This window comes from Phragmites australis, chromosome 4 (genome assembly GCF_958298935.1).
Source record: "Phragmites australis chromosome 4, lpPhrAust1.1, whole genome shotgun sequence".
Classification (NCBI taxonomy): Eukaryota; Viridiplantae; Streptophyta; class Magnoliopsida; order Poales; family Poaceae; genus Phragmites; species Phragmites australis.
In genome coordinates this window covers 47,752,750-47,775,216 of record NC_084924.1, presented here as the reverse complement: position 1 = coordinate 47,775,216, position 22,467 = coordinate 47,752,750, and the positions used below count along the sequence as shown (strand labels likewise).

The 22,467-nt window shown below is 43.5% G+C and overlaps 3 protein-coding genes across 5 annotated transcripts; 2 read left to right on the top strand and 1 right to left on the bottom strand.

The window, feature by feature from the left end:
• The first annotated feature begins 587 nt into the window (after positions 1-587).
• Positions 588-4,247, top strand: LOC133916957 (mitochondrial outer membrane protein porin 6-like). Of its 2 annotated transcripts, none has more exons than XM_062360865.1 (7): positions 588-832; positions 1,387-1,477; positions 2,047-2,114; positions 2,203-2,313; positions 2,850-2,936; positions 3,099-3,307; positions 3,556-4,247. In XM_062360865.1, the coding sequence occupies exons 2-7, from the start codon at positions 1,429-1,431 to the stop codon at positions 3,860-3,862; spliced, it is 831 nt and encodes a 276-aa protein (XP_062216849.1). In that variant the 5' UTR covers positions 588-832; positions 1,387-1,428; the 3' UTR covers positions 3,863-4,247. The 2 variants fall into 2 exon arrangements, with proteins under 2 accessions (XP_062216849.1, XP_062216850.1); XM_062360866.1 differs by lacking the exon at positions 588-832 and adding an exon at positions 954-1,108.
• A 1,026-nt stretch (positions 4,248-5,273) lies between these two features.
• LOC133914522 (putative magnesium transporter MRS2-H) lies at positions 5,274-8,215 on the bottom strand. 2 transcript variants are annotated; one of them, XM_062357622.1, is made up of 4 exons: positions 7,754-8,215; positions 6,991-7,400; positions 6,090-6,374; positions 5,274-5,744 (listed from the first exon to the last, which is right to left on the bottom strand). In XM_062357622.1, exons 1-4 carry the CDS (start codon positions 8,055-8,057, stop codon positions 5,460-5,462), a joined length of 1,284 nt encoding a protein of 427 aa, XP_062213606.1. In that variant the 5' UTR covers positions 8,058-8,215; the 3' UTR covers positions 5,274-5,459. The 2 variants fall into 2 exon arrangements, with proteins under 2 accessions (XP_062213606.1, XP_062213605.1); XM_062357621.1 differs by having other exon boundaries at positions 5,603-6,374.
• Positions 8,216-16,732: 8,517 nt separating this feature from the next.
• On the top strand, positions 16,733-20,143 carry LOC133916955 (cyclin-dependent kinase inhibitor 5-like). Its single transcript, XM_062360864.1, has 3 exons — positions 16,733-17,293; positions 19,441-19,650; positions 19,782-20,143. Exons 1-3 carry the CDS (start codon positions 16,956-16,958, stop codon positions 19,849-19,851), a joined length of 618 nt encoding a protein of 205 aa, XP_062216848.1. The 5' UTR covers positions 16,733-16,955; the 3' UTR covers positions 19,852-20,143.
• The last annotated feature ends 2,324 nt before the right edge of the window (positions 20,144-22,467 follow it).

The window sequence follows — 22,467 nt, the reverse complement described above, 5'->3', positions numbered from 1 at the left end:
ATTACCTAAGTTGTGTATATATCTTAGATGTAGCCTATATGTTATTAGTAATGTTTAAATTCCATGTACTTATCTTATGTACACATTCTATCTAGCATTCAATATGATTTTTTTTCATTTCACTTACATGTATTTATTCTATCTTCACTTTAATATTTTCTTGTTATTTTTATCTTAGATAGTTTTTAGGATTTTTATTATTTTATAATAAAACTATGCTGTAGGGACACTAACCACCCTGTTAGAGGCGGCGAGAGGTGAGCATACGGAGTAAGCTTCGTATGGACGCTAACCGCTATCTTAGAGGATGTTAAGGGGGAGTGTGGGGTTTAACTTGAGAGGACGATAAGAGGTATCTATGCCATCGTGGCATGCTAACCATCCTTTGAAAGAGCTGCATCTCTTTTAGAGAGTCGTAGTCATCTATTTATGCAAACTTTTTCATTAGAGGTATGTTTATTTAAATATTAATGTTTGAAAATTTAAAAATAAAAAACTCGGCGAGTGTGACCCGAAAGAGGGAAGGAATCCACGGGAGCGTGTCGCATGTGGGCCGTCCATCGTGGGCCAAGCCAAGCCGACGCCCCCGCAACTCGCGCGCGGTGCCGGTGCCGGCGCGGTGCGGGATTCCAAACCTAGGACTCACTCCTCCCCTCCTCTGAGGCTCCATCCAACCAAGCACAGCGCCGCTTGTCCCCGCTCCCTCCCACTTCCCCGCCGGATCCTCCACCCGCTGCCCGCTCCTCACTTCGCCGTCGCGGCCGCAGCTCGTCTCTAGGTCTAGCGGCGTGGAGAGATCCATACGGACGCGGCTTGGCTTCTTCTCCTGTCGGTGAGTAGAAATCCTAGCTTGCTGGGATGGATGTATTTCCTTGTTCTAGGAGTCTTGTTCTTAGTCGAATCCAAATCTTCGTTTCTCTCCATTCGTTTAGTTGTGGGATTGCGTGCTGCATGGTGCCCTACCTTTTCGAGAACAACTGCGTGGTGCGCTGCTAATCCAGTCCAATCCATCCATCCATCGGTGGTTCGACTAGGTTCTTCTTCTTTAGCGCCCCGAGATCGACATCAGTGACACCGTACGACTTCTTGGAATCAAATTTAGGTGCGGGTGAGTTCATGTTTCCAGAAATTTGGGGGTTCAAGTTCAACTGAACCCCCATGCCCCACGTCAAGTCCGCCCCTGGTGATGATGTAGTGATTGTTCTAACTGGAAACAATTGGTTGTTCCAAGCGAAAACAATTGGTAGTGATCGATGATGCTAGTTTTGAAGAGTCTTGTGTTGGAAGACTGCTTGCTGCGTGCTTAGAGGCTCTAGCAGTGCAGCCAGTTCACCTCTTACCCTGTTGATTGATCATGGTATTAATGTGCACTTATTTTCCTGACAGATACGCCAGCGGAGGATTGCTACGTTTGGGAGTTTGGGAAGGATGAGCAAAGGCCCAGTTCCGTTCCTCAACATTGGGAAGAGGGCAAAAGGCATACACCTTCTTAAAAGTCTTTGCAGACCATAGTTTTCTACTGTTGTTATGCCATTCTATTCAGTTTGCCAATCGAATTCTGGTGTGCTGCGTGCCTTGGTGATTCTGTTTTGTTGTGGCTGGTTACAACTTACAAGAATGCAGTGTGTCTGTATGAGAATCATGGGGTGACTTTGGCATCAAGTACACTTGACTGGCTATATATGGCTGCCATTGGTGAATGGATGCCTGATACTCATTTTTTCCAGTTATCATGTTAATTTGTTGTGTTTGTGTAGCTCCATAAATGCTATCGCTGTGATTTGCATGGATGGGTTATGGACAGAGAAACAATAGCTTGATTCTGTGGGAGTCCTATCTATAACTGAACATTCTATAGGATGGGAGGCTCAACTTATGTACCTCAAGGCCTGTCTATTGAGTATTAATTTGGAACAACTACGATGTTGTGCTTTTATCTTTTGTGGTCTGGCAAGTACATATAAATTTTATGTTCAGTTTCCTGTTCTATCACACCTAATGTGTTAATAATCCCAATAACAAACATCTGTGTTGTACTCTTCATAGATCTTTTGTACAAGGACTACAATTTTGACCAAAAGTTTTCTTTGTCGACATCCAGCAGCTCTGGTCTGGTAATGCATCCATGCTTTTATGTGTCCTTTAGCTCCTTCTGGAAATTATATGGGTGCATTTTTCTCATAACTTGTATTTTTGTCATAGGGTCTCACGGCCACTGGTGTGAAGATCAATGAAGACTTCATTGGTGACATACGGACACAACATAAAAGTGGTAGAACAACTGTTGATGTCATAATTGATAGTGATTCTAAAGTAAGGTCCTTGTAAATTTCGTTTAGGTTTTCTTCATTTTAGTTTTCTTTGCGAAGCCTGACACTATAGCATAAGTTCTTTGTTTTCTGGATCAGGGATGTTAACTTTAGCGCTGCTATCACTAAATATCTTGCATGATTCATTAACATATATTGGCATCAGAAATGTTACTTACCTAATATTGTTAGGGATACATGTGTTTGGTGATAGTAAGCAGCAAACATGCATTGCTAATAAATTCTGCGGGTAGGATATAGTTTTCACAATTTAGCTAGTGATAAACATCTGAAAATGATGCACATATATTAATTATTAAATGGAGTATCGTTTCATTTTAGGCTAAGATTTGCCGACATAAAGAAAACGTGAATTTATGAATGTGAGTTTTAGACATATGCAAGTTTCGACTGCACTTGTGCATTCTTAATATTTTTGTGCTGCATATCCACTTTTGCAATAGTCATGTTCTTCCTTCATCATGCCAGCATTGGACAACCCTTCAGCTGTGTTTCTTACTGGAGTAATCTCTTTTGCAGGTGTCAACCACTGTCACCGTTGATGAAGCACTCACTGGTTTGAAAACTTCATTCAGCTTCAGGGTTCCTGATCACAAGTCTGGGAAGGTTAGTATGTTTTGATGTCAAGGAGGAAACATCAGCTTTACGGAAGCATGAAAAATAAGCAGCGCCATATCGGCAGGAAGTCTTAACTGAACGTATTTGACTCTTCATAGTGTGTTCATTGATTACATCTGTGGTTTATGATCTACTATTTTTTGTTGGCAGCTTGATCTGCAATACATCCACAATCGTTTTGCACTGAATTCGACCATTGGTTTGGCATCAACACCTTTGGTTGAGCTGGCTGCAACTATTGGCGCAAGTGAACTTAGCATTGGTGCTGAGGTTGGGTTTGACAGTACCTCAGCTTCTGTTACTAAGTACAACTCAGGGATCCAATACAACAAATCGGATTTCTCTGCCGTCTTACTATTGTAAGTTCTGCAATTTTTTACTTTTTGTTTAGGCATACATGTAAATTTATGCATTGCTCCTGATGTTGTAATCAGTTACATCTTTCATCTCTGCATACAAAAGTAAATCCATATGTTTATACGTAGTTATTTATGTATGCTTGTTCCTTCTCTGAAATCTTTTGCAAGTTTAGAACAAATGATATTTTCCTTAGCAACCTCTCTTTTACCTGTGCACTGACAAATGTTTCCACATTTTTGCTACATAGGGCTGATAAAGGGGAGACATTAAAGGCTTCTTATATTCACTTATTCAATCCAACCAATGGAGCTACAGTAGCAGCTGAGGTAATACACAAGTTGAAAACAAAGGAGAACTATTTCACCATTGGGAGCTCCCATGCCCTTGATTCCTCAACATTGCTGAAGACGAGATTCAGCAACTCCGGGAAAGTCGGACTTTTCTGTCAGCATGAGTGGAGGCCAAAGTCCCTTATGACTCTTTCAGCTGAGTATGATCCGAAGGTGGTACGTTCACCTTCAAGATTCGGTGTGGCTATATCGCTCAACCCTTGAGTCACATCACATCCTGTACAACAGTATAAGCGTTACATACTGCCTCCAAGATTCAATTTGGAGCGATACCTAGAAAAGCTCTCCCATTTTTAGCCTTTTTGGTAACAATCCTGGCCGAAGGAGTATTGTCTGGGAGTTGGACTTGTTTTGTGGAATGCTTCCATCAGAGCCAACTCCACACCGAGAATTGAAAATACAGAGGTTTGTGTTAGCACAGAAGCTTACTGCCTACTCTTTGCAATTTTTTTCCTGTTTCGCTACTCAACAAAACATGATTTTGGAGGCCACTACACGCCTAAAGGCTCGAAGATCATGAGGATAGTTGACAAATCTGATGATAATGGACCACTTGCTCCCTACTACTAAAGAGTGAATGATTAAACTTTACCTGATTCGTCGAATTGATTCTTTGGTGAAATTCTTGTGTTGGGTTGATTCTTGCAAAATTCATGTATCCCGAGCGGGGCCTAGTTTTAATTGCCCCACGTCCTCCAGAAAGTACGTTGGATTCTTGTGATCTGTGAATGCGACTGACTCGAGATCTGCCGATGGAAGCTTATAGGCAATTGGGGCAGAAGGAACCAACCCTAACTCAGTTGGAGTTAGGGCGGAAGGAACTTACTTTAAGTCAGTTGGTTGAGAGTGTGAATGTAGTTCCAGAGCTTTTAGTTTTGAGTCCTTTTCTATGTGAAATTAGGTGTCTTTCTTTTTAATGAAAAGCCATCTAGTTTCTAATAGGTTTGATCTATTTTTTTGGCAGTTGTGGCGAAGGCCTGTGATGCGTGCCCTCCCGCCACGATGCAAAGTCCCTCGTGACAGCATCCAGTCCATTGTCCTTGTATGCTAGGACCATGCACACTGGTCACTCGCTCTACCCCGCGCTCGCGCGTGTGCCGCCTCACTTCACTTGGCCCTGCTGTCTCCACGCCACGCTCCCCACATCCCCTTTCCTCTCATCGTCTCGCCGCCACCTCCTGGACTCTACAAGTATATCCCTCTGCTTCCTCTTCGCAGTCGCCTAGTCAAAAGATCTCGCGCCTGGTGGGTAGCCAGTGAGCGGGAGGGATGGGCGCCCTATCTTACGCGACAATGGCGAGCTCGCTTCTCCTCCGGCCACGCGCGTCGCTTCGATCCGCGCTCCAGCCTCCTCCTAGGAACCGGGCATTGCCAGCCCCGCGGCCTTTCGGCGAGTAACGAGGGCGACCAAAGGCAATCGGCCGAGACGCGGGTCACGCGGCTCTCCTTATCCTCGCCGCGCTGCTGCCGAGGTGCGGCCTCGCTCTTGCCTCGGTTTATTTTCTGTGCGACCACTAGGAGCGAGCGCGTGCATCACTCATAGTTTAACAGTGGCGGATAATGTCAGTATACAGGTATGGCATGCATTGCATGATGTATGCCAATTCAAACTCCAGAAGAAAAAAAGAGTGCTTCTCATTTGCGATTGTAAAGCGTCAATATACAAAATGCACCAGAAGAGAGTTTCTCCTTCGTCCTTAACTATCATATACCTATAGCAAGGTATGCCAGTCCCTCCAATACCTGTCAGGCTGTCACCAACATAATGGCAGTGCTTGCATGGATTTCTCTGAGGCTGCATTCATCTGCCGAGTAGCCTGTTCCTCCAAGCATATCCGAACAACACAATGATGACCAACAAGCAGAACGATGAGGTGACCCCAACAAATGGCCAAAAAGGGCCTACAGCAGTGTTCCTCTCCCCATTGTGAGGAATGTTCATGCCAAAAGATGCAACTATCCATGTGTTGATGGCTATGCCAAAGGATGCGATGATCAGTGTCAGATGGAACCGAATAAGTTCATTCCGTTGGTTGTCAAGCTGGATGTTGATGCAAACTTCTGTGTCAACGATATATTCTCGGACCTGTTAAATTTACCAAAGAAGAGTTATTTGCATGATACGGATAGGAATTACCATAAGAAATCTAAGTCTCTGGCCAAACATCATGTTAGCTTCCATCAGTCCAATGAAACTGCAACCATTTACTACAAAAATACAAAGGAATGCATGAGACTTTCCATTTTCACTAGTTTGGTCCATAATAAACAAGATGAAAACCCTCTGGATGATAATAATATAATGTTGAATAAGCACAAGTTTAAAAAAATAAGACAACTGCAAAGTATATTTGTAAATTGTAATATCAATGGATGCCTGGGGATGGTATGATTCATGCAGTACAAGGTTGGGAGAAATGAAAGAACAGACCGACACAAGTCTGTTGCGAATTCCATCCAGCTGCATGAAATAGGCTTCAAGTAACATCTCTAGGTTATCCGCATCGCTGTCTAATGGCACACTCGTAGCAATGCCCATGCTTTGCTTAATAATAGAATTTGGTCTAGCCAGGCTTGTTTCGGGAGGAAAATTGCTATTTGAAAAAGCAGAAGACAGTAGAGCTTCATCCTGCTGACTTTTTGTTTGCTTCCTCGATATGTGTAGTCGTGTCATGTTTTCATTATCATCCAAAACATGCTCTACTTCATCTCTGACCTGGAAATTTAAAACACAAATATCATAAGAGTTATCACCAAAGTTTATAGTGTTATAAGAAATTTGGAAGACTTTGTGGAGTATGAGAAAGCCTAATACGACGCATCATGATAAATGATCCATTGGTTTATGTTTTTCCTTGCCTTTTCAAAGATTCAATGATAACTTATATGCTCCCTTTATCTGTAAATAAGCGATGTTTTGAACATCAACACGATTTTTAAAACGTGACTTTGATCACTAAATTCTATTGTACTTCTCATTTATGGAGCCTCGTAAAATTATAACACTATTAAAGCATTTTTTCAGGCAATTCTACACATATTGATTTCATGTCTAAATTAAATATTCATAAAGCTATTGATAGCAAAAGTTGAGTTTAACAAATTACTACATGCATACCAAAAGGTCTTTTTTTACTGGATAGAGTACTTGTTATGTGTCTTGCTAATCAACAGCAGACACAGATACTGCCGAAGTTATTCTTCGAAAGTTCACAAGATAGTTCCACGGCTACATGCAAAGTAGTAGTCAAGTAAACAATATACAGCCAATGTGAGTAATAAGTTAAGATTTAAGAAACACGAAATGACCAAATATGTATCTCTATCGATACCTTGTGCACACTAGCAAGTAGACTCGTGAGATTGCTTTTCAGGCTCCGAACACGTTCAAGATTCCTAGTGCTCAAATTCTTTGTCAATTCATCCAGCACAAAAATGGCATGCCTATTAAGATCAGATACGCTGGAATTGAATGACAAGCATACAGCTTCCAGGGCGAGCTCCAACACCTGAAACTCAAAAGGAAGCTCAGACTCAGCACCAGTTTTGGCATACTTGCCATCCTGATCATCCACATGTCTGGCCCCAACGTCAACCTCCAGACTTTTCAATGGGAAATGCTGCCTCAATTTATCTACGAAAGGGAGAACCTCCTGAGCAAGAGGTTCCAGTAGCAGGACTTCATCAGCGGTAACAATTGCTCTTATGAGTTCTAGATTGATTACCATAGCCTTCTCTCTAGCTGCAAAACGAGCAAAATCCAGTGCTAATCTCACCAGTAACAAATATGATACATGATATAGTGAAGAGTAAATTTCTATGAAGAAGATCGTCAACTTCACGACATGCTAGAACCAGGATGTTATCACAAATTAAGAAACTCGTAACCTGTACCAAACTCATTTAGTACTTCACGGCTTTACAAAGATTTAGTTTTTTGTGGCACTATCAACTCACAAAGCACAGCTCGCATCTCGCAAGGTAATACTTATATTGTTATCAACTGCCCGAGTGATCTAGTCACGCTTTAGTAATTCATAATCCGTGCACTTAAATGGGGAAGCAAAGGACCAAAATTTCAGAGCATCAGCTCACCGAGGATGCTGGGGGAGCGGGAGAGAAGGGGTCCGACGACGCAGAGGTCGCGGATGTGCACCCCGGAGCGTTCAGCGACGAAGGCCTTGTCGCACATGAATACCTCGCAGCCACCCCATCGATCCATCCTCATCCACAGCCGGGCAGGCGCCTTCTTCCTTCTCCTCCCGGTGAAGGGCGCCACCAGCGCGAGAGGCGGCTTGGGAATGGACGGGAGGCGGCGGACGGGGCGGGAGCGCTTGGAGGAGGACGGGGAGAGGAAGGGCGGCGGCTTTCTGCCGCCGCTGCCTGATCGCCTACCCATGCGGCGATGTCTGCGGCGGCGGCAAGGCGGAGACCATAGTGCGGAGAGGGCGAAGAGGTAGCGGTGGGGTTTTGGACGGTGCAGGGTGATGAGCGGAGCGGCGGAAGCAGCCGAGAGTGAGAGGTTTGATCGCGAGCGTCGCGCGGTGCCTGGCGTCCGGCGGAGGCGAAGAGGTCGATGCTCGACTGTATTTGAAAAAGAAAATGAATAAACATTTTTTATTTTTTTTATTTTTTTCAATACGGAGGCTCACACCCATCGAAGCTAACGCCTCCGAAAATAACCGTCGGAGATCAAACCCGAATCGACTGTCTAAGAGCCAGCACAAGAAACCAACTGCCCTCTTAATCCTAGGTTTTTTTTTTTTTGTCTTTGTCTGAGTTGTAGCCTGAGTGTCTTGCTACTCACGGATAGATCTTCTGATATAATATCACGGTGATATGATCTTAATATATAAGTTAACTCTTAGTTATTCCATATGTGAAAACAGTCTAGCTTCATGTTTCTGAACTCGTAGAAATGTAGCTAGAGTCCTTTTTTAATAATAGTTTTTAATAGTATAGTCTTGTCTTGATAAACTAGTAGCCCTAAGTAAGTGTTTAAATCTTTATGGCGCTAAATTTAGATTTTAATATAAGTTGAGAAAAAATTTTAAAAAAATGAATATATCCTGGATTTTATATTTGAATCTGATCGGAGGCCCAAGCTTCCTGAGTATCTTAGCCCAAGATAAAAGGCTCGCGTACTCATTCCTTCGTACCAAACCGTAACATTTGCAATGAAGCCCATCTGCGTTCGCTCACTTTTTCTTTTTTAGGTCTTTTCGCCCAATTTTGAAAGTGGCACTGAACGAATGCGTTGTGTGGCTGTAAGACTGTACCAAGGGATTTCCGTCGGAGGTGAAAATTTCGTTGTGAAGAAATTTTTATTGTCTTTAGTGTTTCAACGATTTTTTTTTAGGGTTCTTATCACGAAGGAATTTTCAGGATCATTCATTTCAGGATAGGATTCTCTCTTATTTCCCTTTGTGATTCTCTCAAAGGAAAGCTGTTGAAGATGAAAGAAAATAGAGAATGAGAACGGAAAAGAGAATCGAGAAGGGAACGAAATGGAAAGAATATAGTTGGAGATGATCTAACCTTCATGCAGTAATGGCACCGGCTATCCCTTTTCTTCGAAAGGGTAGGAATTATATTAAAATTGTGAAACGGGAAGCAGAACTAAGTCAAGATGATATGGATCGCCCCTTCTTTTTGCAGAACAGTGCATCCTTTTATATGTAGGATCTTAAAAAAAGAATAAATTGTACAGATGAACTTGGCAAGTTCTACATCTTCTTCCTCTTCAGCTCCAGTAATGGCATATAGATGATACATATGTTCGTGCCATCGAACACCGGGACACGCTATTTATCGTTCAAGATGGTATTTTTCACTAGCACATGCATTATCACAATTTTCAATGGCCAAGAATCAATTTATGTAGTAACATTGTTTCCAAGATTCTCCTGTCCGAGTGCGTCCCAGTTCCAGTTGTCTGTACCTTGATTCCTTTAAACAATGATATTATGCTCCTCCGTACTGAAAACTCTGAACGTTTCAGTCATTTAGACTGCAGGTCGAATCCATGAATCAATTCCCCTTGAGACGATAGCGATGCAGAAACCTCAGAACGCCAACAAAACGTCATGATGCGCTTTGTCCGTCGCTGCAGGCTAGCAGAGCTGCATGCAAGGCGATACATGGAAATTGGAGGCCCCTGGGAAATTCAAAATTAGGCTTATAAAAAAAAGATATTTCCAAAAACAATTTTCTTATTTATCATATCAGTAATACAATTATTTTCTAAGAATTACAACTTGCCAAAAGACACATCTTAACATTCTAACTATTAATCTGCACATCTTAATATTCTTAACTAAATAATCTTTCTTCTAGATGAAACTACCATATTTCTAGTGTTACTTGATAAATAATCTCCGATTAGATATTTATATGCAATCCTCTCTAAAATATTACTTTCTAATGCTATTGTAGCGAGTCCATTGAGGCCTTCTTATTATTGTAGAATCTATGTAGACTTTTAACAATCTCTCTGTTGATGCCACGGTCACTGAAATAGTCAACAAAATTCTATATGCAATAATAGTATTAGGGAAACAATTTAGTTGTTTAAAAAAATCAAAATATAAATGGAATCCATTTTTTTGGGGGAATAAAATCTTGATGCAACTTTAACTCAATGTACAACTCATTGCTATCAATGTAAATAAAATGGCCAAATGGGGGGCCTGTGCAGTGTGCGGCTGCACACGCCGTCGGTAGGGGCCTGGCTGCATGCATCCTGCAGGGCCGGTCGGCGAGGCGAAGACCCAATCAACCGTTGCTGCTCGCCACTGCCATGGCAGTGTTTCCACAGAGCGATTCGGTTCCACCGGCAAGGAACAACGATGTTAGTTAAGAGTTTCTTGGTGTTTGCAGTCGTCGAACTGCACGAGACGACGACGGCAACCTCATTGGCCGTCCAAGATTAATGGCTCGTGCTAGGCGAAAGTAATTGAACACGTATCTCTGTGCTGCGTGTACGGGCTTGGCTAGACGGAACCTCGTGCAGACCTTGCCCATTCCTCTGTGCGTGCAGCTCTTGCGAACGCAAAAATTCTGCAGAATTATGGCCTCCCAGACGACATTTCCTTGGCAGTTAGCCCTTTCAGCAGCTTTGCAGCCGTGAAGCGAAACCACCCATCGGAGCTAAAGGCGAAGGCGGCTGATTGGCCGGGCGTACGGCGTCCCGTGGGGCGTAGGGTCACTGCCCGGCGCGCGGCGCGGCGCGATGGGCTCGGTGGCGCACGGCATTTTCCAAGTGTTTTTACGCCGCACGCACGTACGGCGGCGCCCCTAAACCTCGCGCACTCCGAGGCGATCGATCCACGTGCCTCGCGTGCACTCCTGATCTTACCCGCCAATTTATCGGTCCATCTGGTAGAGAAGGCAAACGCGCTCCAGTTCTTCTCATCGTCTCGTCTTTCACCTTCGGAACCGCTGCTGGCTCATATCGTTGGTATCGCCGGAGAGATCTCCTGGCAGCAAGAGAACGAGCAGCACGGAGCACGTCCTTTTCCAAGGAGGAACAGCCACAGGGCGCGTGAAGTACATATGAAATACAGTAGCGCGCGAGCGCGACGCTGCCCCCTCCTCGGATGCTGAAGAAATACAACAAGTACCCCTGAAACTTGTTCAGTGGCTGAGGTCGAACCACTGAATGTGAGGGCTAACTGAACATTTGATCGACAAATTATGTTCCGTCAAAATGGTCATATGTGACAGAAAGGTCATATATTTGAAACAGATTTGACGTTCTTTTCGGTTGTTGCCAAAATTGCAGGCCCTATTTGATAGTAGATGACCCAATGAACCACCGAGTTGCTTAGAATTAATTCTTCAAAGAGAATCAAGCTTTGACTAAAATGGTTAGTGAAGTTATTTGTATCTCCTACCTACATCATCCTACATTTTTTTCTGGTGTATCTTATTAAACTGGAAATTTCTTTTAATAGTAGTAAGTGTGCCTGTGATGATTTCGTCAATCTTCAAACTTCACATCTTCGGTTTTCAGTAAACGATGTATGAGTGTGTACGCGTATCTACGAGTTATACTGGTATTTCTAAAAAAACGTAATCTATCATATTATTATTTTTTTAGGGGAAAAGGTTACCATATTCGCTCTTACGATCACGAAATTACCACATTAAAAAAAAATCTAGACCACTTTTTATTATGAACATCTAACAATCTAGATTAAATCAAAGAGCCCATATCAAATATAATTAATAAATAGTTAAATTCGGAAACCAAAAGTTCATATCAAATATGATTAATAAATACCTAAATTTAGAATTAAAAATTATAAAAAAATAGCAATTCGATTTTTATACTGTTTGAGACGCAAAATATTTAAATATCAAATCCAACTAAAATAATAATAACAATTAAAAGTGGGGTTGGAATAGGAAAATAAGGATCCATATCAAATATAGTCTTATAAAAAATCAAATTATTTTAAAAACCAAATAAATAAATAAAGAGCCAATATAAAATATAATTAATCAATAGTTACAACTCACAATCAAAAATAATGAAAAAAATCACTACGATAATAAATTAAGAAACATCATGTAGTTCAAGATCGTCACATCAAGCATGTGGCAGGCAAGGCACAGCAAACAGGCAAAGCAAAGCTATTCTGATTTTGGTTGAGCTGACTACATCTGATGCACGGTTTTGACAATTGAACAAAACTTATACGAATTGTACCAGTATGTGTATATGATCACGTTTGTGTCACATGTGGTGGTCGGCAATGACCAGAAAGCTACCAGCGATGGCGCACGACAGCAAACATACAACATGGCTCGATCATGGCACACCAGCATCATACGACGGTGCCATCGAGCTAGCCGAGGACACCTAAAGCTTCTATGTAGACGTGCAGACTCAACGGTGTGCTTATCGGCTGATGGGCTCGGCCGGAGCATGACCGACGGCATACGAGGCAGCACAGGTTGCACAATGCACGAGGGCGCCTGTGCCGGCTTCAGGTCGAACGGAAAAAGACACCCATAAAGGCTTCAAAGGGTCACGAGAAAACTCGCCAAAGGATCGGTTGGGCCGAAGAGGCGGCATGGTGGCTGGTCGACGGTGGGGTGGTGAAACAGGGCACTGGAGATGAGGAATAACATGTCGGTGTGGTGAATCCGGCCGAGGGAGATGGGGATTCGGTGGGGGAAAGCTTGGTGAGACGGTGGCAACCTTTCTCCTTGCTTCCCAAGGTGCAGGCTCGAGGGGTCTTGTCGGGCACGCAGTGGATTTTGAGCTTGGCGGCAGTGGTCCGTGCGGCTCTGTGCTGTGCTCCGTCATGGAAGCAAAAGAGTGAGAGATAAAAGTGAGCATAAAAAGAAGAGGGATATAGGTGATAGCCAATGTCTCTGGAAGAGGCTTAGTGTCTGACGACGTGGCTTAGTAGCGTGGCGCATTGGCCAACCTCACCAGCCAACAAAGATGGGGCCAACTACAGAGCCGGCTACCCAAGGTAGAGAGGACGAGGGGTGAAGGGATGACGAGTGGGCCATGATGAATAGTGACCAACTGAAAGAAAATATCTGTTTCTCTTATCCGATTCAAAGGAAGACCTTTTCAGGCCAAAAAAATGTAGGAGAATTATTTTTTTTAACCCATAAATGAGGTGCAACCAATTTTCATTTGTTTGACTAAAAATCCTGAGCCAAAATTAAATAAAAGTTCACCAAAGTTACAACTTTTCAAACTTGCTTTAATTTTTAAGGTCTCAATTTAAATCCCAATTTTTTTTAAAAAATCACTAATATTATTTATATGCTATAGACCAATTTCTAAAATTATTTCAAACCCTATGCTGCATAGAAATTTTCCGAGTTCCTTCACAATACATTATTTCTCATTAAAATTATCAATTTATTCTTCAATTTCAATTGAGTTACTTACTTACTCAAAGCTTCAATTACGATACTAATGATGCTCATAAATATTTAAAGATATTTTTAAGAATTTAGGATGTTACAATTCCCGAAGTCACCCAGGCGCGAGCGCACGAGCACACGATCCTCTGGCCTTCGCACAGAGGGTGTATTTGGTTCGGACCCTGACACACAGCACGCCCGCCAGGCAGCGACCCCAGCCCTAAGCGATCGAAATCGAACGCATGGGGCACTGCCTGGCTATGCAGCTCCGGCCAGGTCTCAATCCAAACAGGCCCAGAGCGCGGGACAGGGCTCGGGACAGAGGAAACCCGACGACGGGGCCGCGCGCGCGCGCGTCTCGCCGTGAGAAAGGCCGCGAGCCCGCCCGCCCGATCGCCGAACGCTTCCCCTGGGCGCTGCTAGCGCTAGCTCTCTCGCGCGGGGGAGGGCGACGAGTCGGATCGAGACGTACCCGTCTCCCATCCCATGCGATGCCGCGCCACGTAGTCATGCGCGGCGGTGCAAGGTGCACGGACGGCGGCTCAGTGCTGTTCCTAGGCCAGCTACTACTCAGCGGCACGAGTTATGATCTCGAGGGAAATGCATGGCGTAGTTGAGGGTCACATATAGTAGGGTAGCTTGTAGTAGCTCGCAGCTGCAGCGGCCTGGGCGTCATGTCAGGGAATTGAAATCGGCCGGGGATTGCCGGACTGACGAGAAAGGCTCCACTATGGTCCACTCGCAGTACTGATTTTTTTTACAGACTTCTTATACTGTATTAGTCTTGATTCGTATAGACTATATATACATATTAAACGGAGTTATATTTATTTAAAAAAATATTTAATTAATTATATATGTCTAAGCAGGTTGAGTTGAGTTTTATTTTATTGATTAAATTTAAAGCCGTATGAGTAGACACAAGAGTTAAGACTATGATTGATTATTTATGAAGATAATTTTATGATACTAAGTGAATCAACCTGCATAAACGGATGCATGAGCCTCCATCCGTGAGGCTAGACTCTCGAGTCAAGCTGCAGGTGTATATATGTATTCGGTGAGTCAGGCTGGAACAATGGATGTGGATAACTGAACACGTTTCTCTCTGATATTATACGTATCTACCGGACCAGATTGCTCCCATGCGAGCAACCAACCAGACTTTAGGTGATGGATTCTTGAAAGATTTTAGTTGACTGGTTAGCAGCCGAGGTTTTCCTCTTTAGCGATAGAGGTTTGCTTCCCCGGGAAGGGGATCTTCACTATTATGCTTGGGGAGGTGATGGACTACAGTTGGGGCAGCGGGGGTGTGTCGATTGTGGGTGGTGGGGAGAACGGCTAGTGGGTGGCGGCGGCGGTAGTGGGGACATCGAGAAATAGAGTGGTTAGCATGAGAGCGACCAATGACGACAGATTCAACAGTCAGAAATCCACAGAGACGAAGGCGAGACCTCAAGGTAGGGCAACTAGGAACGAAACAGCTCACTAAACTTGCTCAGGTTAGAGGTTGAAGAAACAACTCAGAGTCTTGGTATCATGATCCGACGGCCACTATTCAACAAATGTAAATATTAAAAACATGCGCTTGTTATATAACATATCCCAATTTTCTATTTCGAGTGACATTCCCACTTTACCGCTACAACCCAGCAAGAGTCGGATCATCGTCTTCTCAAGTTCAAAATGTCACAACTGCAAATGCAAACAGCCTCATGATCATTTTCTTTTCTTCTTTAGACAGTGCTTGGTTCGTGAGATAGAATGAGGCAGAGCGGACCTATCATCTTTTTGAGCTATTTGGATTAAAAGCAGCGAGATAGAATGGTTCGAAATCAGAAAATATTCTTCAAAAATTTAGAACAGAGTCGTTCAAAAAATATTAGAACGTAGCCGCCTTACTTTAAACATGACACTGACGATATATCTGAGGTAAAAATATGAATTTGTTTCATCCCACGTACCAAACAAGCATCTATATATGAATGAAATTATAACATTCTAAATTATATGAATGAAATCATTCCATCCCATCTCGCTCTTCACCAAACAGAATCTTAAGGGTCTGTTTGGTTGACTTCATGCCCTCAGCTTGACTCGTATGAGTCATACAGGCTGAGTTAAGACAGGTTGTAGAGATGCAGTAGGGTATGTTTCGTTGGCTGCATGTACTCAGCTTGGCTGAGAAGAGATTTTGTTTGGTTACCCGTATGAGTATATGTTGCATTACAAAGGAACCCACTTTTTTCCAAATAACGTAGGGTTGAAAATATTTTTTATAAATTAGTACATCACAGGATAAGAATATTAATAAATTTTTTATAATTTTTGGAGAATTTTAATTAAATATTAACTTAGGATTTTTGATCAAACTAATTAAAATAGGTTGCTAGTGAGCTCTAGTTTGCTCACGAAAACGTTTAAAATTTTTGGATCACTGTTGTACCTGTAAATAAAATCTAAAGTTAAATAAAAAAATATCACGCACAATATTTTTGCACTGAGCGAACCCAGCTCGGCACGTACGCCCGATTCCGGCATACGCGCGGAGTAGGCTCGCTCGATGCATTTACACAGGAGGGTGTAGGCGAGAGGGCTGGTCCGGGCAACCAAACACGCGGCTGATCGGACGCGACTGCACCGATGGATGCTTACACAAGCGGAGCGGAGCAACCAAACACGTCTAAAAAACAAACCCTATCTTTGATATGGAGACTGAATCAATGACGACCGTGGAGAAGCAAGAATGAACAAAAATTATAAAGAAAATCAGAAAGAATCCTCACCTATTCGTCTTTCCCTAGTTTCCCTCCCCGCCGCTGCCAATGTTTTGATCACCATAACCCATCCTTCCCTTCCCATGCGGCAACAACCGCAACACCATGAAAGGAAAATTTCTAAAGTGTAGTGGATCCAATGCTCATCACAACAGTTTATTTATGCTAATATTAGTACTAAAAACATAGGTACATAATTATAAAATATATAAGAAAATTAATGTATGAATAATCCGTAAATAGAAAAATAGATGATCAACATAGACAGTACCGCACGTTATAAAGTTGTATCTCTCGCAACGCCAGCCGCCGTCCACCCGTCCCCTGTCCCGAAAATCCCTTTCTCTCTCTTACCTAAGCCAAGCCCAGCCGCCTCTCTCTCTCTAAATAGCATCGCCCGCCCGCGCGGGACACCACCCGTCCCCTCGTGCCTTTTCCCGCTAGCCAACGCACGGCACCGCACCACAAGGCGCCCTCTGCTTCTCTCTCTGCAGCGCTAGCAAGCCCTCGTCTTCCCCATTATTCCCGGGATTCCCCTGTGCTGCGACTGCGGCCCGCCCCACCCACCTACCGCCGCCGCTTCCTCGCTTCGAGCAAGCCGCGAGGCGCAGGGGCGGGGCCAGGCCATGGGGAAGTACATGCGCAAGGGCAAGGTGTCCGGGGAGGTGGCCGTCATGGAGGTCCCCTGCGGCGCGCTGCTCGGAGTCCGCACGCGCTCCCGCACGCTCGCGCTGCAGCGGGCGCAGAGGCCGTTGGAGACGGGGGAGGTGGAGGAGACGGGGCAGTACCTCGAGCTCAGGAGCCGGAGGCTCGAGAAGCCGCACCCGCAGGCGCCGCACAAGGAGGCGGCGGCGCCCGCCTCTAGGAGGGGCGCCGGGAGGAAGGCGGCGGCGGCGCTGGTGACGGCGGACGAGGTTGAGGTCTCCTTCGGGGAGAACGTGCTCGACTTGGACGCCATGGAAAGGTGCGATTTTTTCACCTCCCCTGTTCCTTCTTCGTTGTTCTTCAATTTGTTTGGTGCGTTGCGGGGGATTGGTCTAGGGTTTTATCTTGCCACACCTCCCTGGTTAGCGATATCTTTTCGATTCTGCTCCAATATCGCCGCCGCGGGTTATTTAGGGCTTCGAATTCGCAGTTGAATGACGCGAGCGTTTGGCACCGAAATTTCTTTTCCCCGTTTTCCTTGCTGCTATGTGTGATGAGAGGTCCACCCTTTGACTGAATTGAGCAATGCATTCACTCGTTTGTTTGAGTGCTTCTTCATGGTTGTTCTAAGGATTGAGGTGTTGCAAAGACCACTCCTTGCCCAGTTCCTGGGTTCATACCAGATTTTCATGCGTCTAAGGCCTCTTTGGAACGCTGGATTTTTTTTTCCGAATCCTGCTTTTTTCCTACGAAATTGAACTGATTCCTGTGAAATTCCTGCGTTCAAGGAGCCCTAAGAATAGCTCCAAGAATACTACCTAGAAACCTTGACAAAAAAAAAGACCTATTTAGCTTAGTTTCCCCCCTGAAAGGTTAGCTTAAATAATCCGAGGTTCTGTCATTACAGCCATGCTATTTCACTTTACCACATAGTTTAATGGCCGGAACTGGACTTGGTTGAAGCTAGCAGCGTGCCCAAATGTTTCCAAGAGTAAGTCGCCAAAAAAATGTTTCCAAGGATCCCTCTTTAGAAACATAGATCTCAAAACATGCCAAAGTTTTTGCTCAAAGAAACCAGCAATCTGCTGTATGTTGCATGCAAAATGCTTGCATGGTTGCACCCAAGCCAAATTGAAGCACCGTTGCGCTTGATGACTCTTAGTGGAGTCTCCTCTGTTGGCCTTGGTCTCGTCCTTTTCCGTAGCGGGAGGGAAAAAGTTGCCTCCTTTCCCCTTGTTTTCCCCCGTACCCTACACGAGCCGCCTTAGTTTTCTTGCATTGCCCGGTTGGTGGTGGGGTTGGGCAGTGACCCTCCCAATCTTTTGCCAATCAAAGGGCCTTTCTTCCCTTTTGCAAGAAATTTCAACGTCGCACTCAAGATTCCATTTCTTGCATTTCTTGCGTGCTTAGTCACTTGCCACTGCGCTGTGTCTGGAAGGCAACTAAACGGCATGGCGTTAGCAAGCAACTCATCATTAGCCACGCACCAGAGTGTCACCACCATTGAATGCCTCCTGCTTGTTGGCTGCCTGAGATCACTGGGCCTTGAATGGACCACCTTTCTTGAAATGCAAAGGCGAAATGGACTTCCCTCTATTCCTATTCTGATGCATCAGCCACTATAATTTGTAATGTTTAGTGCAACCCCTTTAAGGGAGGGATGAAATACAGGACTCTTCTGGTCTTTGCAGCTTAATGTGGTGACCTGGCTTCTATAGTTCTTTGAAAAATGTCTCAGTGTCATGAGATGTCTTGACACAGTAACACTATTCTAGTCGCATCATCTGGTCTACGTGGGCCCTTCTTTGGCATATACTTGTTGGAAACCCTATTTAGTTCAGTTGTCTCTGTTAGGCCCAGTTGTTGTCTGTCTGGTACTAAGTGTGCTTGCTGCATTATAAATCAAGTACCTCATTGTGGGGGCATATGCCGGGAAGAGACAAGAGCATGCTAGTATTATATGAGGAAGAAGATAATGTGCTCGATTAATTTTTATATCGGTTCACCAATCCAGCTTCCAGCTTGCAAGTGCCACGTCTCGAGTTTTGAAGCGCTCGATTTAGAGATTAGGGATGGTGACATAATCTAGGAACGAATTTTGTTTGCCTGTGAGTACGTTTTGCATGTAGTGACCTCCATGGTTGAACAGTAGTGGGAAGGACTCTGGGTTTTAGATGGTGTGTCCGTCATCCTTGGCTTTCCTTGATGTCTGCTTCTGGGCGGCCCCATGGTATTTCAAGTGTTTAAGTTAGGAGGGGCCTCTTCCACTCATCTGACTATGTTGGCATCCTCTAGTGTTCACCATTCCCTTATTCTTGTTGGGCCTGTTTTGATTTATGTTGGTCCTTTCGTGGCATGCAAACTAAATTATCAGGAGGGGAAATATGCATTGCAATGTTTCTTATGCATTTCAGGTGTTTTCTCTTTTGAGTATTTTTTTTTTTCATATCCTTCTTTGGATTGCAGGAGTTCCAGAGAGACAACGCCTTGCAGTTTGATTAGGAACTCAGAGACGATAAGCACCCCAGGATCCACAACTAAAAGTAAAACCAGCAACTCGATGACTTCCCGTCACAGAATGGAAGCCTCAATTTATCGTTTTATACCGAGTTCTCTTGAGATGGAAGAGTTCTTCGCAGCAGCTGAGCAACAGGAGCAGCATACTTTCAGGGAGAAGTATGACTCACTTCCTTCTCTTTACCACTTAAACATTCTGTTAAATTTGGTTCCCCTTAGAGAGAACATGAAGAAATGTGCTTATGTAAATATATGAATTGGCTAACACTGAACTGCATTGTTCTGATCAGGTATAACTTTTGTCCTGTGAACGAGTGCCCGCTTCCTGGACGGTATGAATGGGCGAGGCTTGACTGCTAGATTTTCATTGCTAGAGCTCCGTTGATCTCAATATCTGATGTCTACACCAATGGCTAGCCCCGTGGCAGAGGCGCAATGGGATTGCATTAGCTTTCTTCTCTGTTGTAAAAAATTTAGAGTAGTTAGCCTGTAGCTCAATGATCTCGTGTAACGAACAGGCGCGACGCTGAGTTACACCTTGATCCCCAACCTCACCGTAACCGTAACTGCTCATGCTGTAACCGAACCACCTCATGTAATCATCTGTTCGTAGTTCTTGAATTAATGAATTAGAGTTAGTTTTGCATGGCAATTGCCTTGTGTTTTCAACTGTGATTTGTTCATGGGAAACTTAGGATCTGTTTGATTCACGGGACGGGGGACGGGAGGCGGATGGGATATCCCGTAAGGTTCCTTCGTTGGTCCTTCAAAAAGAACTGGAGGTCACGTCCGCGCTCTTGCTAGCTTGTTGTTTGTAAGTGCGTTTATTTTTAAGTGAGTTTAAATTTTTTAAATGTTTTTATAAGTAAATTAGAGCTTATTAGCAACTTATTTTAATTGGTTTGATCCATAAAGTGTGAGCTAATATTTAATTAAAATTCTTTAAATAAGTTCACTCTTATAACTTCGAGTAATTTTAAAAAAAATCTGAAAAAATCAATAATATTTTTCTCATATGATGTACTAATTTATAAAAAGTATTTCAACTTTAAATTATTTGGTAAAAAAGTGAGTTCCTTTGTAATATTTATTTATATGTATTTTTATCATTTCATGTGATATATATATATATTTATTTAATTTGAATTCAAACAAACTCAAACATATACAAATTCATCCAAATATTTATAAAATGCATATAAATACGAATATATCATCTTATCCATTCTAATCCTATCAACTAAAAAATTGGTGTTGGCCTTGAAAGGCCATGGCATCTGTAGGGCTTCACAGGACCCTTTCGACCTCTTGTATCGGTTGCACTTGTGTATTCGTGCTCCCCTTTTCAACAGCAAACTAGTTTGGGTTACATTCGGAGTTCGATCTCGTGGTCATAAGTCATGCATTGCGTGTCCTTTCCGTCGTGTGGTCACTGGATGATGCCATGATGGTCTGACTGCGAGCGACCGATGCTTCAACCGTGATGAATCATTTTTGGCATGTTGCAGGCAGCTGCTGTAAAAATAAATAAAAGCGCTCAGGTAACTGGTAAAGCCCATCTTTTCAGTCAACTCATGTGAGTGAGGAAGTTTTGCAGGCTGCTCCTTTTACCTGTTTTTTTGGGGGGCTCCTTACCTTTCAGACAAATGTCCTTTTCACTTCATGTTTTGCTGCTTTCTTGTTTAATCGAAGTTTGCATCCAGCATTGCTGCTGGTTATTGGTAATTTATTCTTAGTGGCTGTAAAAGGCGTGCCATCGACTTGTCTCACACACTAGAGACTAGATACCACTTGCTTGCCTGTATTGGCACTGAGATCTTTTCTGCAATGGACTTACAAATTGATGTCTCCTGCGTCAAAACCTGCGGCAAGTTTCCAAGAACATCAATAATGTTAAGAATCCAAGGTGCAACCAAATGTTTGTATGTACCTCATTTTGTCTTGTTTATTCTGGTGTAAGTTACAGGAGCCAAAGTATAGCTGATCTGCACAAAATGTTTTCTATTTTTTCAGTGAGAAAAGGTTAGTAGTACCACTCTGATGTGATTTGACATTATAGCTCACCCTTCAAAATATGGAGCCAGCTGCATTTTTTCCCTTTAACAAACTAGGCACTCCTGCAGCAATGCTGATAATAAAACATGTTCTTATCAGACTGCAGGGCTCTCCAGCGGAACATGTGGAGTGCAGCACCTGAAGACATTTGATTCTGAAAGATGCAACCCTGTGCTGTGCTACTGTGCTCTGAAACGAGCTGCTGTCTATAACGCACACCAGCTGGGCTGGGAGTTTGGATGCATCAGGCACGATCCTGTGCTATAATTATCATCCAAAACGGTCGTTGTTTGAAAACGTTTTGCAGTCCGTGCTGAATCGAATCCTGATGCAAGTTGTACATGCAGGCAGATGATGAGACAGTTCACAGCTGGAGCTGCCCCCCTCTTTGGGCGCCAAGCGAGTGCAGCCTGTGGAGCTAATCATTAACGTGATGACAACCAGCAGCCGCTGAGCTCAGGTGCTCTCATGAACTTTGTACGGACCTCTCGTGTCGTGTGTGCGCAGCAGCTTTAGTGGAGTGGCCAGCGTTGGTAAGACCATCTCCAACTACAATTTTTTTTATTTCGTTTTTTTTTCGATTTTTTCTTGTTTTTATTCATTTATTTTTTTTTCATCTTCAACAGATTTTTTTTGAAAGGAATCGCAAAAGAAAAAGAGAGATAATTCTATCTAAAGAGAATGATACTAGAAATCCTTTCTTGACGAGAATCGTTAGAGCGCTGAAGAAAAAAAATATTTCATAATAGGAATCTACGTTGTGAAGAGAATTCCTTGGGCTTAGTCTAATGGAGCTGAATCCCGAAGGCAATGTTGCTCGCTGCAGACCACCGTGGCTGAGTACTACATTTTCCCTCTTCTTTGTTCCTATTTAGATCACGTTCTCTCTTCCTGCTCAAGATATACATGAGGATCACGTTC